The sequence below is a fragment of the Panicum virgatum genome, chromosome 7K (assembly GCF_016808335.1).
Source record: "Panicum virgatum strain AP13 chromosome 7K, P.virgatum_v5, whole genome shotgun sequence".
NCBI classification, from domain to species: domain Eukaryota; kingdom Viridiplantae; phylum Streptophyta; class Magnoliopsida; order Poales; family Poaceae; genus Panicum; species Panicum virgatum.
The window spans coordinates 41,927,295-41,943,563 of NC_053142.1; the positions used below are offsets into that span (position 1 = coordinate 41,927,295).

The following is a 16,269-nucleotide window of genomic DNA, read 5'->3' on the forward strand; positions in this document are numbered from 1 at the left end:
GGATGACTCTTGCATCGGCTTTGAAGAGCCGATCGAGTCCCGGTGTCAGACGGGATCTGATTGTATCCGGATATGATAAATAGAGCAGATCACTATAAAACTGCTTCAGTCAAATCTAATTGATCTAATCCACGATGGTAACAGCTTCACTGCTAGATCGGAACATCCTACACGTGACTAGGCCTAGCGAACGTAACAGACAACTAAACCACAACCTAAAACAGAGGCCTAAGAACTAGCAAGAGCCGATTCCCGGAACAATCCCTATCAAGGCTAACATAAAGCATCTACTACGCCACCGGATCATCCAATCCGTTTGCAAGGCCTGACCTAGCAGATATTATGCCAACTCTTAAGATAAGAGCAAACCATAACAGATCGGATCTACTAAACATGAAAGAAGCAGGGTGTTGCCCCTGTGCAACTAATTCTATGCGATAAGAACTAGCAAGAGATTGAAACGTGACTGCACAGAGACAACATGATATTCGCAGATGATAAGCAACGAAGTACAAAAGATCTACTAAAAGCCATGCTACGAACATCATGATAACTAGTACTACTCGCCATCAAAAATGCTTCAGTACGAGTAATACCAAGGTAAAAGCAAGAACAATACTGCCCTGATCGCAAGAACCGATCAGGGCAGCATGGCACTTACTTGGATGGAACCCTAGGATTAGGGGTGGCGATGCGCCGAGAGTTGTTGTTTGCGAGTCGTGATGACGCTCCCTTTACGAATAACAAAGGATACATATTTATAGTCCGGAGACTTGGGAAACAATCTAAACTAATCTTGTCCCGATTGGACTCTATCTCTAACCTTAAACTAAATCTAAGGATACACGGGCAACGTGGCCCATATGCTCACGCAGGAGCCGATTTACAAGCCTTCCTCAATCTTCTGATTTAAGCCCATCTTGCTTTCGGCCCATAAATTAACCCTGTTAATTTATGGCGATAACACTATGGTATTAGGATGAGTGTCCCCTCTCTATTTATAGGGGCTAAGGGGGGCTAGGGTATTAGGATGAGTGTCCCCTTTCTAGAGAATTCCTAAATACTCTAATATTTTCTAGTTTTACTTATTACTAATTCTATATTGCTCCATAAAAAATATCTTCTCCTTGCTTGGTGGAGAATAGTCTAAAAGACTAGAAACCTTGGCGCGGCTTTGCCGCGCCCTTTTGAATGTTGAGCCATTGTTTATGTGTCAATATGGCTTGATAGCCTGTATTAGATACTATTTTTAAGTAGAAATATGATAGCATATATAAATAGTAAGACTTAGAATATATACTCTGAACTATGTATTCTCTGTATACATAGCATATATGCTAAACCTCTATGGCAGGATCTCTACCATAGTTATCTCCAGTTATTCTCACATTCAAACAATATGCTATTGCACTCATCCTAAGTTGACAGTAACTACTGAAATTATATGAATTGTGAACTAACCTAAGAAGACAACGAATTGGATTTGAGCTGTGATTATGAGTTTAGGAGGCCCAACTTCTGTAAATTGCTCTAAATGCAAAGACAATGAGGTTTGTTATGACATCAAGAGCTTTTCTCCTGTATACAGAAGAGGTTTAGCTTCCGCCATCAATATGATGGCGTCACCTGATACAAATTGTACAGCAACTTGAGTGCCCCCAATATATCAAACTGAACTTAATCATACATCATCAGTGGGAGATGGTAGTTGTGCAGAGGTGAACTATTCTAAGCTTCAGCGGTGGCATTTAACATGGCCAAGAAACTTATGGTTACATCGTTAGAAGTATGCTAACATCAGAATATGTCCCTAACGAAAAATTTAACTGGTTTAATCTGAGCCAACAGTTAAATTTATGTCTGAGAATTGTTACCTTAGGCAAGGATAGTAGCCTGAATATCTCTGATTCCTATTTACATCTTTCATCAGTTAGATCTCCTTGTCAGCTGCATATATGGACACTTTCATTCTTGTTTTTGCAAAACTCTGAATATGGTTATTTGGTCAGTAATTGAAACAACTGCATAGGCAAATCATCGAGCACATGGTGTGCATGGTCCACAAGTGAGGTGTTGTTGAGCATCAGAATATGGAATGGGAGCAGGAGCAACCACCATCATCTGTCCTCGACTGCACATGGAGCTCCAACTTAACAATTCCAAATCAAGGTTGTTGTTGTCTCAAGGCAGTACACCACGGTCTCAACCAGTGTGGTGGCGATTTCAGATGAGATAGCAATGCCACCAATGTGACCGAAGCCACCAAATGGGATCCCCTGGAGGATCACGGCGAGGCCGCTGTTGTGAAGATGGTGACGGGCTGAGGGACGGGGCTTCCGGGCTTGGCAACTCCTACTCGTGGGGGCGCGTTTCTTGGCGGTTTCGGCCTCTCCTCTTCACAGCGGCGCCCGAGCCCCTCCATCTCGCTCCTTGGGACCGCCCCTACAGCTTACCCCCGCTGTGGCGGCAGTGCGTCAGCATACACCATGGGCACCGCGGTGTGGTCCTCCTCCAGGGCACCTTTCCGCCACATGCTGCGGGGTATGGGAGCGACTGGCAATGGCATCGGGCCTGCCTGCTGCAACGAACTGTGGCCGCAACTACTCGTGCTGTTGCAGGGAGAGCGGCGGAGAAGGTGGTACCGTCACGGCCACACGGCCGGCGCGACTACTGGAGGCGGGGGCGGGTGAGGCGCTGCTTGGACGGAAGGTCGCGTGGAACGGTCCAAATGGTAAACTGAGGTAGGAAGCTTCGCGAATTCAGACTACGTGGCCTCACCAACGCTCGATTTTGGCCCGATGGCAGGGTTGGCTTTCGTCTATTAGAGATTGACTTGCTCTTTTCAACACGGCCTCGACCAGCCTACCGCCTACCAAGAAGGATCCCCCTTCACATATAATGGAGGAAGGATCCTCTTCACGGCTTCACTTCGTGGCCACCTCCCCCTCTTCGTTCAGGCATGGCACCCACTCCCTCCTCTTTCTCCCACCCCTAGCATAGTAGAAGCCAAAGCCCCAAAATCCTTCTCCCAACAACGCTTCCCGGCCCCCTCCCATATTCTTCATTGGCTGCGAAGAAGGTACTCCCAGTATCGATTTGATGGCTGCGCATTATTCTAACTGGACAATAGGTAGAAGCCGAACTCGTCCGGCACCAGGCCCTCCGACCACCTCTGCAGAAAATCTGACATGATCTTCTACAAGAAACAAGAGATCCGTGTCAAAGAAAATAACATTATAGAAGTAGAGAACCACAATACATCAAGTCTCTAATATGAAACTAGTCTATAACAGTAAATCGTAGTGTTGAGAAATCATAGAAAAGATAGAAATAATAAGAAAATGATTGTGAAGCAGGTCATGTCTGCCTTCTATAACCTATAGCACTACATACCTAGGTTTAGCTTAGTGAGGAATCATTTATAGCAGGTTGTGGCGACATGTGTACTATAAGTGTGAACAACACCACCCAAAGAAACATAGTGCTTCTAGCTAGTGGGTGGTAGCAGCGTACAATACTAGTAACGCTACTTATAACAACATAAATCATAGCAAAGTACTAATATGCACTACGATTTGAAAGTGAAATTAGAATCACCACAATTCAGAAGACCACTACAATTCAAAATGGGTAGTTATGCTAATTTGTTTTTTTGGTTCATTGGATCAACCCAAAACTTATCAAAATGAACTGATGCAGATTTCAAAGAAGAATTGGGATAAAAATGAGCTAGCTTACTACCGCACATTGGTGACACTAGCATCTCCAATGGGGAGTAGTGATAGCCCTGGTATTCATCGCGCAACTTGTTCAAGTCCAAAGCCAACAAAAAGGTGTTCACCTCGCACCAATCCCTCGGCGGGCACCATGCCAGCCACAAGAAAGTAAAAGGTTATTTCGCGGCCAAATTCGATAGCAATGCCAGTGAGCCAGCACGCCACTCATCAGCCGTAGGTGGTGATTCAAACAATATCACCGGTGGCAAGGGTGCCGCCGGGATGAAATCAACACTGGCGATCTATGCTAATTTGGATTCGAATGCCTTGGGTTTGGATGATAGCGTCACGAATACCAATTTATTTTATCAATGATATTATAGTAGATCAAAATTTGTGAGTAAAAAAATAAATATATAGCGCATTTACATAAGTATATATAATAAAAATAGAATAGTTAGCAATATATAATTTTTATAATTAAATATATCCAATTAATTATAAATAATGCATGTGCTATTCTACAGCGTAGGTGTAGCTACACCCACCTAATTGCTAGACAGTTTTTCAGTAATAACTACTACACTCGATTATTCCATATGATTGAGTAATACGAATATTTGGTTTAGTAATTTGACGGTTAGGTGTAGAATAAACACTACACCTTGGATGTAGAATAATGTTACCTGATAAATACTTAATAATTAACACATATAAAAGAAGATTCCATCATTAAATAAATAAGTGTTACCACATATAAAATAATTTAATTATAAAATAAATAAGTTAGAGTAATTACATTTAACTTTTTATATCATTAGTGCTTACTTATAATGTATTTTTATATCATTAGTACTATGATATAAGTTTTTTTATCATCAATACTACTTATTTATCCTCTGACCGCTCGTGAGTCGTGATTAGGGGTGGTAATGGACCATGGTCTTAGTGGCCTCTTCACAGCCCAACAAGGTCCTTAAATATTTTAACTCAAAATTGTATACGATTAGAGCCCAGCCCTTAGATTTTCTAGTTCATAATTTTGGGCTCTTTACCACCCCTATTCGTGATGGGAGTCTTGTTGTGCCGGCGTCTGGAGCACCACTGCTCATGGCGAGTTGGTGGCGCGTGCCTGGAACAAAACAGGACAGCACTGCTTGTGATGATCTTTGGCAGCGACGCCTGAAACTCTATTCCTCCCCTCCCCGACTCCATCGCTACCACCCTCTCCTCGCTGCCTTTCCCCCATGTACATAGTCAAAATTTTCCCTGAGCAGTTGGGACCCAACGCCGCCCAACGCCGAGCAAACTCTATCCTCGCTGAAAATATTCTCACCAATATTTGATGCGCGGCCGGGATAAACCGGGTGACATGTACAACCTTGCAGACAACTACTGTCTTTTTGTCACAAACAAACAGCTAAGCAGACAGCTTGTACAATGAGCTGTCTGCATGGTGATTAATTCGTCCTTTGACACACAAACTCATGGTGGTCTAATATATATTTGATCTTTGTAGTCATTTTATTGCATACATGAGAGAATGCACAATACATTCAAATAATTCGTATGACTCTTAAAATAAACATGTATATATACACATGAATACACGAATAAATGAAAATACATTCAGTTGGTGGCATTCAAATAAGCAATAGATGGCAGTTCAGTTGTCTATATATATCTTTGCCCTTCTCAAAACTTGCATTGATGTCCACTATATATCAGCACCATGGGACACAGGCGTAGTAGGATAATCACCATCAGGCACAGTAGGACAATCACCAGGCGACATCGAGTACAAAATGGAAGGGAGATGTGTCAATACAAAAATCACCTGGAGTGAAAGAGGAATCATATCCAACCACTTGTAAAAGAAATTCAGGTATGCACAACGATCCATACATAACTATATCCTGTGAGAAACAAAATAAAAAGCTGCTGTGCTTCGTTAGTTTGCTTGTGCTTTTTTAACTTTAACTTCATTGTCGTTAGTTTGCTTGTGCTTTTTTAACTTTAACTTCATTGACAAAGCATTTAGGTTCACAGCAGGAGCATAGTTTCTTGAGCAACTCCCCTGGTTTTGGCATTGCACAATTGTGGGCTAAAGAGCGTACAATGGCAAGTGGAAGCAGTAAAAAGAGTTGATGAACTTGATATTGTCATTCTTCCTGTTGGTGTAAAACTTCGTGAGTTTCAGTCTGACCAGTCTCCAAATACGCACCCTGAAGTGCAGAAATTTTTTCCTCTATTAATTCAAAGATGACTCTTTTTGTTTCTTATTAGTCTGATTTCAGATTCCATATAGGTTGAACAAACTGGCAACCAGGTTTATTACAACTGCAGACCTCAAACGAAAAACGAATAGCATCAAAACTAAACTGATAAATTTACAATTTTATATCAAACTGATATTCGAGCACAAGCAACAGAGCAAGCACGAGTAGCGAAGCATAGGGGAGGGGAGACTACAGATGCCACGCGGCAATAGTGATAACGATTGAGAGCAACATTGAGGAAAATCGAGGATGAATCAGTACCATGTAGGATCGGAATGTGGCATCCATGAGGAATGTGAGTACTCTATCCTGCCTGTGATGAATGAATTGTCAACCGTGTGGTGTGATCGTGCACTTGGTCTTTGGATTGCAGGTACACAGGCGTCGAGTGTCGACGGGGAGCTGCCGTGGAGGTGCTGTGGCCGATGGACCGTGCGGTGGACGGCGGTGAAGGGCAGCCGGGACCGGAGCTCGGACCGGGCGGCAGCTGTGGCGTCCACTCCTGGATCGAGGGCACAAGCGGCGACGGAAGGCGGGTTTCTTGGTTTGCGCCACAAAACCAAGGAGTCGGACGGCGGTTGAAGACGCCAAGTCGTGGAGGCACGGGCGTCGGTCTCGGGACTGACGGAGGCGACGGACGTCGACGGCGTCTAGGGCCTCGCTGCGGGCGAGGAGGTGACGGGCGTCGGGCGGCGTCTAGGGCCATCAGAAGGCCGAGGTGGGAACGGCGTCTAGGGCCACGGCGTGGAGGCGGGAATCTTCCCGCGCGAGGAGTTTTGGCGGTTTTCTCAAAACCGGCCACCTACCCGGGTTTCGCGGACCCTCCAAAACCGCGGACCTGATCTTCATTAAGATGGCGGCATCGCGGAGAAGACTTCATTTCGAAGAAAGAACCTCGGCCGCCGGATGAGATCGTGTACAGGGGGTGCTGCAGACCAACCGGTCTGACCGGTCCCTGGCACCGGTCTGACCAGTTTAACCAACCGGTCTGACCGGTCCAGCGTACCGGTCTGACCGGTCCCGCGGGTATAAATACCCCTTCACTTGTGTTAGGTTAAGGGTGGCTTTTGTATTGTATCCGTGAATTGTTCTATCTCCCAGGTCGCCGCCCCTGTGTTCCTCTCCCTCTGTTCTTCTCTTTAGAGTAGATTCAGTTGATGGATTTGTGAGACCTCGTGTGGATTTGATTGGGAAAGGAGGCCCTAACCTCCTCATGCCCTCTGGGCTTTTTGAATCAATCACATCTCCTCGTTTTGTGCCCTTGTGTGATGGATTTTCGACTTCGTTTTTGGCGCACTTGATTGCGAGGAGGCTACGAGTTCTTTGCTGCGATTCCCGTGCTTCTAGCCCTGTCCTAAACCCTCTGGAATCACGAGCTCTTTTGAATTGGATTTCTTGAGTTTTTGAGAAAACTCCAATCCTTCTTGATCTCTCCTCGAATTCTCAAGATTTGTTGATCTTTAGGACGAGATCTCTTAGGGATATGTTCACGGGGTAGGGGCGAAGCTATCCCCCAAGTTTCATCGATTTTCATGGTCGTTTGGTTGAGATTCATCGTTTGAATCCAAGTTTTCGGGGGTTTTCTGGGTGCCACCGGTCAGACCGGTCTGCTAGTTTTTGAACAGACTCGACCGGTCAGACCGGTCCAGGCAGATCAGTTCTGCAGTTTTTCCGATTCGCTTCCGATCTAGTTCGTGGTTTCGCTCGCTCGTTTGAGGCCTTTTGTGTTGGTTTAGCTTTTCCATAGCTATTCCAAACTTTGACCAGAACGCTTGAGGGATTGGGTGATTTTCGAGATATAGGCCGACGATTCAAATTTTGAAGAAATTTTGATCGGCTCCCATTCACCCCTGTGGTCGCCGGCTCCGGTCCCTCAGTCCATGGTCATCGGGCTACCGCTGAAGAAGATGCCGGCACCGTCGAAGAAGCGGCTTCCGTTGGTGAAGGAAATCAGAGGAGTAGCTTCCGGCACATGGGCGGCGCGGCCGGAACTCACCTGCTCTGGCGTCGCTGCAGCTCCCCCTGGCCTTCCCCTTCTGCGCCTCCGCTGTTTTTCTTGCCGCAGCTCCCCCCCATGGCCTTCCCTTTCTGCGCCCCCGCCGATTTCCTCGCCGACCATGCCGAGGAACCTTTCCTGGACTGCGCCGCAAAAGCTTTCTGCTCCCGCAACGCCTCCGCCTTGAGTAGCTCCTGGGCCGCTGCCGCAGCCTGCTTCTCTTCCTGCTGCATGGCCGCCGCCTCCGCTTGTATATAGTGTTGGATGACTTCGGATTTTGGGAGTATCTCGATGGCTCTTGGAGGGGGATTTCGGGGGAGAAGAATGGCGCGAGGATTTGCCGAGCAAAGGGAAAACCCCGCGCGTGCGCCAACGCGCATCAGATCCCCGTAGCTATCGCCGACCGGCAGCAAGGCGTACAACAGGTGCGAGGAGTCGTCGACTTCTCTCGGAGCCAAGGTTAACCAAACCGGTGGGAACCGGTCCGGTCAAACCGGTCCGGTCCGGTTCCGGTTCCGGCCGGTACCCAACCGGCCAAAATTCAAATTTTAAATTTGAATTCAAAAAATGAAAAATTCCCAAAAAATTCCTAAAAATACTTCAAGGTGTGATGAATCTAATGGTGTCAAATTTTCTCAAAAATTCATTCATTTAGTATAGTTTGTGGGAATTTAAAGTTAAATCAAAAAAGAAAAAGAAAAAAAATGGACCGGCCCATGAAGGCCCACCGATCAAACCGGTCAAACCGGCCGGTAAACCGGTCAAACCGGTTGGTAAACCGGTAAAACCGGCCGGTAAACCGGTTGCACGGGAGCTTTTGAATTTCAAACCGGTCAAACCGGCCGGTAAACCGGTCAAACCGGCCGGTAAACCGGTCAAACCGGCCGGTAAACCGGTCGGAACCGGTTGCACGGGAAAATTTGAATTTATTTGAATTTGGATTTGAATTCAACCGGTTTCCACCGGTAACCGGTCAAACCGGTCCGGTAAACCGGAACCGGAGCCCGGCGGTTACCGGAAACCGGTTGGGAAATAAAACCCTGCTCGGAGCACGAGCTCCTGCCGTAGACGAAGGAGACGACGGCCGCGCCGTCGAGCTTTTTGCCGATTTAGAACTTCAAACATTAGGCTTCTCCGATTTACCATCGCAAACAATCGATTCGCCGATTTACCACTCCAAACGTGGTCGCTTTGCTTATCTAGCCACTGTGACCGGCTTACTCCTGGCCCCACCCGTCATATCCTTCTTCCCCATCTCGTCCACCTCTGCTAAATCGGCAAAAAGCTCCCCTCGTCTCTCGTTGCTTCCGTCAAGTTGAGAACAGCCACTTCCTCTCTGACCGCTCATCCTCGCCGGCGCTCGTGGCGCTGCCCAAGAGCTCGCTCACCGCCACGCAGCTGCCGGCGCAAAGGGGCAGGGGCCGCACCGCCGTCACGCCCTCGCTCCCCTGGCTCACCGCCGCCGCGCCCCCGCTCACCGCCGCGCAGCAGCCGGCGCAGAGAGGGCAGGGCCCCCCGCTCCCCGCGGCCGTGCAGAAGCCGGCGTAGAGGGGCTGGGCTCGTCACCGCCGGTCTGGGGCAGATAGGGTGGAGATGGCTGGAGAAGAAAGATCTGATGGGTGGAGCCAGGGGTAGAGTGGTCTCTGTGGCTGGATAATCAAAGTGCAAGTGTTATGGTAAATGGGCGAAGCTGATCTTAGACGTGGTAAATCGGCGAAGCCACTTGTTTGGACTGGTAAATTGGCAAAAAGCTCCGCGCACTTGTTTGGACTGGTAAATTGGCAAAAAGCTCCGCGCCGTCTATCGTCTCCGTGGGGGTTTTTTTTGCAAAAAGGGCTGCATGTCGACGGCAGTCGACGCCACGTTGTACCTGCCCCAAGCTGCGCCGACGGCTCGGTCGCTCAGGTCAGGCTGACGTTTCATATCATCCTCGCTAAGTCCAAACGGCACCATCGTTCGTGATGGGCTGCAACTCCATAGATGCCATCGGCGCCTTCCGGTTCGGTCCCGTCCAGCCCATTTAGGCCTCTAATGACCACCACGGCAAGCAAAAGCAAGCGCATCCTGGGCGGCAAGCTCACCAAACATGCCGAGGAGTCTGATGCGCTTGAGGACCCTATAAAGAATCCGGAATTACTTAAAAAATATATAGAGAGAATCAGGAGGCAAGTATATGTGCTGCAGAACAAGCAAAAGCTTCAGGCTTCAACCCTGTCATACAAAGAACTGGGTTGCAGTATTTTTCAAATCACATCTGACATCTGCATGTACCGATGTCTGAAGATTTCCAAATTCACCTGAAGAACTACATTACATCACTGAACACGTCCACCATTGCTGCCGCCGTACAAGTTTTGGTTCGCCAGCAGTGTAAACGAGGGCGATGGATCGGCGCCTGCACCTGGCCATCGTTGCCCCGGAGGTTCAGCCTGCTGCACCTGCCCCCCCCCCCCCACCCCCATCCGATGCCGTGCGGCGACAGTGGTCAGGGATCCATGAGAGTGTCACTGGGAAGATCGGCCGCCAATGTCGGCGGCGGCGCCCCTTGGAACCCGCCATTATTGGCCATCAGCTGCTCCTGGCAATAGTACATTGGTTGCTGCACTGCCGGCAAATGCACCGCCTGCTGCTGGTAATGCAGCTGCTGCCCGGCCGGCAAATCCTGCTCCTTGTAATGTTGCTGCTGTCCAGCCGGCAAATCTTGCTCCTGGTAATGCAGCTGATGCTGCCCAGCCGGCAGTGGCACCGCCTGCTCCAGGTAATAACGTGGCTGCTGGTCGGCCGGAAAATAAACACCGTGCTGCTGGTAAGGTAGCTGCTGCCCGGCCGGCAAATGCACCGCCTGCTCCTGGTAACGTGGCAGCTGATCGGCCGGAAAATAAACCTCCTGCTCATAGTAAGGTGGCTGCTGCCTGGCCGGCAGATGCACTGCAAACTGCTCCTGCTGGTACTGTAACTGCTGCCCGGCCGGCAAGCGCGCCGCCTGCTCCTGCTGATACGGTAGCTGCTGCTGCCCCGGCGGCGAACGCGCCGCCTGCAGGGGCCATGCCACCCCTTGGAACAAGCCGTTGGCCACCGGCTCCGGCTGCTCGTTGTCATGCAGCTGCTGCCCGGCCAGGGTAGGCGCCGCCACCGCCACCGCCTCCTCGGCCCACCCCATCTCTCGGAGCCTGTCGTTGTACGCCGCCTGTTGATCGTCATGTGGCTGCTGCTGGCCGCCCGGACAATGCACGGCCTGCTGGTGGGGCAAGGCGGCGCCGGCAGACTCGTCGCCGCCTCCGGTCGAAGAACTGGTCACCAGGCGAGCGAGTTCCCGGTCCAACCACGCATCCGCCTCCGTCTGCTGGTCCGACCACTCCATTATGCTGGCCGCGGCATCGGTTTCCATCACGGCGGCGGCCGTCGTCGGCGCCCCCCCCCCCCCCCCCCCCCCCCCCCCAGCGCGCGCGTCCCGGCGGCTGCGGCGCTGCCGCCTGCTCGCCGGTACGCCTGGATCAGACGGCCAAGCTTCTCGCGCTGCTCCTTGAGGTCGTGCATGCCGTAGTACTCCCTGAAGAAATCGCGGTTCTGCTCGCGGAGCTCCTTGAACACTGGACGCCGATCGAATCAAGCGGACAGGTCAGAGAGGTCGACGCGTGCCGATCGGCGAATGTGGAGATTCAAGATAAGACTTTAAGCGAATACGAACAAGATGCATGGTGATCGACGTGTGATCTCACCGGCAAACGCGATCCATGTGGGCAGTCCCTCCTCGCGGATCACCCGGAACATCTTCGCCTTGTTCATGCGTTGCTCCAGGCATCTTTCGACTGTCTTCTTGACCTTCAATTAGAGTACCAGCATTGGAGAAGTGGGTTAAGTTCAGGCACTCATCGCGCCATCAGGATTTGAAGTCAGGCCATACACTTACTTTCAAGATGAATTGGCGTGCCTCTTGATCTCCCTTCTCTGCAGGGCCTCCCTCAGGGATAAACAGGGCATCGGGCATGGTGGTTGAGCGACGACGCTTGGCAAGATACTTCGGTCGGATGCGAATTTCATATACAAAACTAGCTTGTAAAAGGGTTTCGGGTGCTCGATTTCGCATAGCAGGAAGGGAAGGGTCGGACCGTCGGAGGGTACCTGATGCCTGGCGGATGCTCGTCGCCGGCGAAAGGCAGGGCCCGACGAAGACCAGACGAAGGGGCGGTGGTGCTGCTCGACCAGTCGTCAGACGCTAGGACAGATGGGCGGAGTCGTGGAAAACAGGTAAAGCGGGAGGGAGCTCAGGGAGGGGAACGATCCAACTGGAACACACACGCGCGGTCGGGCCAAACTCTATTCCCCGTCAGCATTCTGCTCCACCAGATAGGCCCAAACTAAACGTTGCCTCGAATCACACGGCCCGCCCCGGCCTGTCTTGAATCTGCCGGCCTGCCTGCTGCTCCCACCATGCGGCCGATCCGAACCGAACCACCCCGTGACCTCGACGTGAAGAAACGGCTGGATGCGACGCCGCGAGCGTCGTCGTGCTTGTGCTTGCACCGGCCACCGGTGCATGGCTCCCGGAGCGGAGCCGGCCGGCGCACGTCAGCGCTCGCCGAACTCTCGCTCGCGCGGTCGGGTAGGAAGCCGGCAGAACTGTCCGGGATCAGCGAGTGGATCACGGCCGGCAAGCTCTGCTCTGCCGCTCGCCGCAGGGGACGGCGCCGGCGTGTGGTGACGGTCAGGGGGCGGAGCTACATGGTGGTCCGGGTGGTCCACGGACCACTCTGCGCTCGGCCTATCCAAGGCCCATAAAGATAGGAAATTTGGATGACAGCAGCCCATGTGCCGTACTTGGTACCTTTCGTGTTACTGCAACACTGCTCTCCTATTCCGCAAACGCAGAGGGTGCACCCTTCCGATCTCTCTTTTTACTACGACACATAGCGGCAGCGACGGCCGATGGGCCAGTGGCGGGCGCCGGACGACGAGTCGACAAGCAGGCGAGCAGCACATGTGAGTGCTCTGCAGTACGCCTCAAAATCTTCTTTCGATTACCCTATTTGTTTAGCCATGTTTCTATTTTTCCCTTCAAATCTCTCCGTAGAGCTACTGAGCTAGAGATGCATGATGCATCACGCATCTGCTATTTGCTAGTGGCTGTGATCAGCAATGTGTCATCTATTTGCTAGTGCATAGTGGCTTCCATCAGCAACAACAATTCACCATCAGGCATCAGCCATAAGGTGCACAAAATCTTATTTTATTCTATGTCACTAGAAAATAATATATTATTGGAATCCCTTGGTGCTTAGCGTAGTCAAATAAACTTTCATCTTAATATTTTTACCGACATGTTAAATTTATAGCGGGTAAAAAAATTAAAAAATGGACCACCATAGCTCCAAATCCTAGCTACGCCACTGGTGACGGTCGTGACTTGGCGAGGACTTGATTGGAGGACGACGAGATCTCCGGCGGTCCCGGATTAGATGCGTGCAAGCGCGGATCCGGGAAGGCGGCAGGGAGTGTAGTTGACCGGGAAGAGGAGAGCCGTCTCGGGATTAGCAGCCGTGCCCAACCGAAATAACGGCCGTTCTGACCTGCCAACAGTAATGTTAGCGCACATACGGGCCCCCTCGTGCCAACCTGCTGCTGGCCTCAGCAAGCTTTTGCTTGCTTAGTGTACTCCAATAGACGAATAGTACAAAGCCAAGCCTGTTGGAATCGATAACCTCCCTGCTCATCTCTCACCAGGGACCCTAAAAGAACCGGCTGGCCTAGTCTGCTAGCTCTCGGCTCTCGCTAGGTCAGTTAGCTGGTGTGTTTGTTAAATTGTTTCATCTGTGCTCAACAATGTTGATCGCTAACCCTAGCCATGTGCGCCCGATGCACAATCCAACAGAGGAGATCTGTCTCCATTCATGCATGCATGCATGCACGGCCACACCGTTTGACTGCCTATAAATACAGCAGGAACACAAGCTTCCACCCACACACAGCTCACACCATTTCCATTTCTCTCCTCCGAATCGTTGGAAGCTAACCAGACACAGGGAAAAGAGCTACTAGCAGCTATGGCTTCCAAGTCCCTGCTCATGTCCTTCGCTGCCGTCGCAGCTCTCGTCTCGCTCCTCCATCCCTGCGCATCCATCGAGTTCCACCGCAAGCTCTCCAGCTGGTCCGACGGCGGCGCGACGTGGTACGGCGCCGCTAATGGGGCTGGAAGCGATGGTATATACCGCATGCCCGAAAATATCGGGTGTCAGTTAACTGAAAATTAGAATCCATGCATGCCTATACATGTCTCAGCAAAACATTCGGGCTTGCTTTGTACATGTAGGTGGTGCATGTGGCTATCAGGGTGCCGTCGACCAGGCGCCCTTCTCGTCCATGATCGCCGCCGGCAGCCCTTCCGTCTACTAGTCCGGCATGGGTTGCGGCTCTTGCTTCCAGGTGCGTACCTATTCACTGTATATCTAGCTGACGCGACTGACATGGGTTTTTTTTATTAAAGATGTACATGCTCACACAGGACTTACTGATCATCACAAACCATTCCTTTGCCTTAATTATCATCACCAACAGGTGAAATGCACCGGCAATGAGGTTTGCTCCGGCAACCCAGTGACCGTCGTCATCACCGACGAGTGCCCCGGCGGCCCGTGCCTGAACGAGCCGGTCCACTTCGACCTGAGCGGGACGGCGTTCGGCGCCATGGCCAAGCCCGGCCAGGCCGACCAGCTGCGCGGCGCCGGCGTCCTCCAGATCCAGTACACCCGGTAAGCCCCCGGCCCGTGGCCGTGCATGCAAATTGCAAACACGTAGTCGATATACTGGCTACTTTATGTATTCCTTCTAATGGCGTCGATCTGTGTCTGGACGACGAACGCACTTGTGTCGTGCAGCGTGCAGTGCAGCTGGCCCGGCGTGCAGCTAACCTTCGTCGTGGACGCCGGCTCGAACCCCAACTACCTCGCCGTGCTCGTCAAGTACCAGAACGGCGACGGCGACCTCTCCGGCGTCGAGCTGATGCAGAACGGCGCCGGGGCGGCGTGGGCGCCCATGCAGCAGTCGTGGGGCGCCGTCTGGAAGTACAACGCCGGGTCGGCGTTGCAGGCGCCCTTGTCAATCCGCCTGACCTCCAGCTCCGGCAAGCAGCTCGTCGCCAGCAACGTCATCCCCACCGGGTGGAAGCCCGGCTCCGCCTACCAAGCAACTGTCAACTACTAATTATCCGTATATATAGGCATAAATAAAGCCATTTCACCATGTAGCTATGTGCTAGCTGTTTGTGTCATTTGTATGGGACTCAGCAAGTCACCACAGTGGTTGCTTGCCCGTCAAAGTTGCTGCCGTGGATGTTAGCTCGATGTACACTAATAGTACCCAGAAATAACGGCATCCGGGAGGAAGAGGAGGAGGAGGCGCAGTGGTGTTCTTTAGTTCTCCCCTCTTCGCCCTTAATTAATTAGCCAATGCCAAGTAATATTTCAATCGTGTGTAATAATGGCAGCTCCCTCTTTCATATTTTCATGTGTAGTGTACTCCATGTCCTTTCCTCTCTTATTTCTTACTATAATTTTAGAATTATTCACAAGTATTAATTACCAGCCGGGAAAAACACTAGATGACGATAAACATGAATTAATTAATTATTTTGCTTCATGATTGTTGTGTAAAAACTGATTGCAGCACAAACAAATATCAATCAATATTTTTCTGGATGAGCAAAATGATGGCCACGTCCTTGTTCAAAATAAAAAAATTAAATGCACTCCTAACTGAAAATAGCCGACGTCAGCTCTTTTGCGCGCCACGGCCTTGTTGAAAAGAAAATATATACAACTGCACGTCAGCTCTAAGCGCTCCCTTGTTGTGGTAAACTAAGGTCTCGTTTAGTTGCGGGGTGTAAAGTTTTTGAAATAGAATCTTTTCGCATTTGAAGTATTAAATATAGACTAAATATAATATTAATTACAAAACTTGTCTGTAAACTACGAGACAAATTTAATGAGCCTAATTAATCTATCATTAGAGCATGGTTATTGTAGCAATTGTTGTAGTAATTTAGTGTCTAATCATGGCCTAATTAGGCTCATTAGATTCATCTTGTAATTTACAAACAAATTATGCAATTAGTTATTTATTTTGTCTAGATTTAATACTTCATGCATATAAGATTCCCGTTTGATGTGATAGATTTGGAATTTTGCAACTAAATAAGGCCTAAAAGTAGGCCTGATTAAGCCCGAAAGCACATGTATAGGGTACTCAGTAAGTACTAGTACCGTACGTGCAACGATGATATCAG

The 16,269-nt window shown here is 50.0% G+C and overlaps 1 protein-coding gene, 1 long non-coding RNA gene and 1 pseudogene across 2 annotated transcripts; 1 reads left to right on the plus strand and 2 right to left on the minus strand.

Annotated features, from left to right (window-relative positions):
- Positions 1-5,201: 5,201 nt before the first annotated feature.
- Positions 5,202-6,290, minus strand: LOC120642710. Its single transcript, XR_005662715.1, has 2 exons — positions 6,257-6,290; positions 5,202-5,553 (listed from the first exon to the last, which is right to left on the minus strand). It is a non-coding gene; the product is annotated as an uncharacterized LOC120642710 (long non-coding RNA).
- A 4,186-nt stretch (positions 6,291-10,476) lies between these two features.
- On the minus strand, positions 10,477-11,379 carry LOC120640267 (glutenin, low molecular weight subunit-like). The gene has a single exon (XM_039916119.1). The coding sequence runs from the start codon at positions 11,377-11,379 to the stop codon at positions 10,477-10,479; it is 903 nt and encodes a 300-aa protein (XP_039772053.1).
- A 2,604-nt stretch (positions 11,380-13,983) lies between these two features.
- LOC120642711 lies at positions 13,984-15,328 on the plus strand (annotated as a pseudogene).
- The last annotated feature ends 941 nt before the right edge of the window (positions 15,329-16,269 follow it).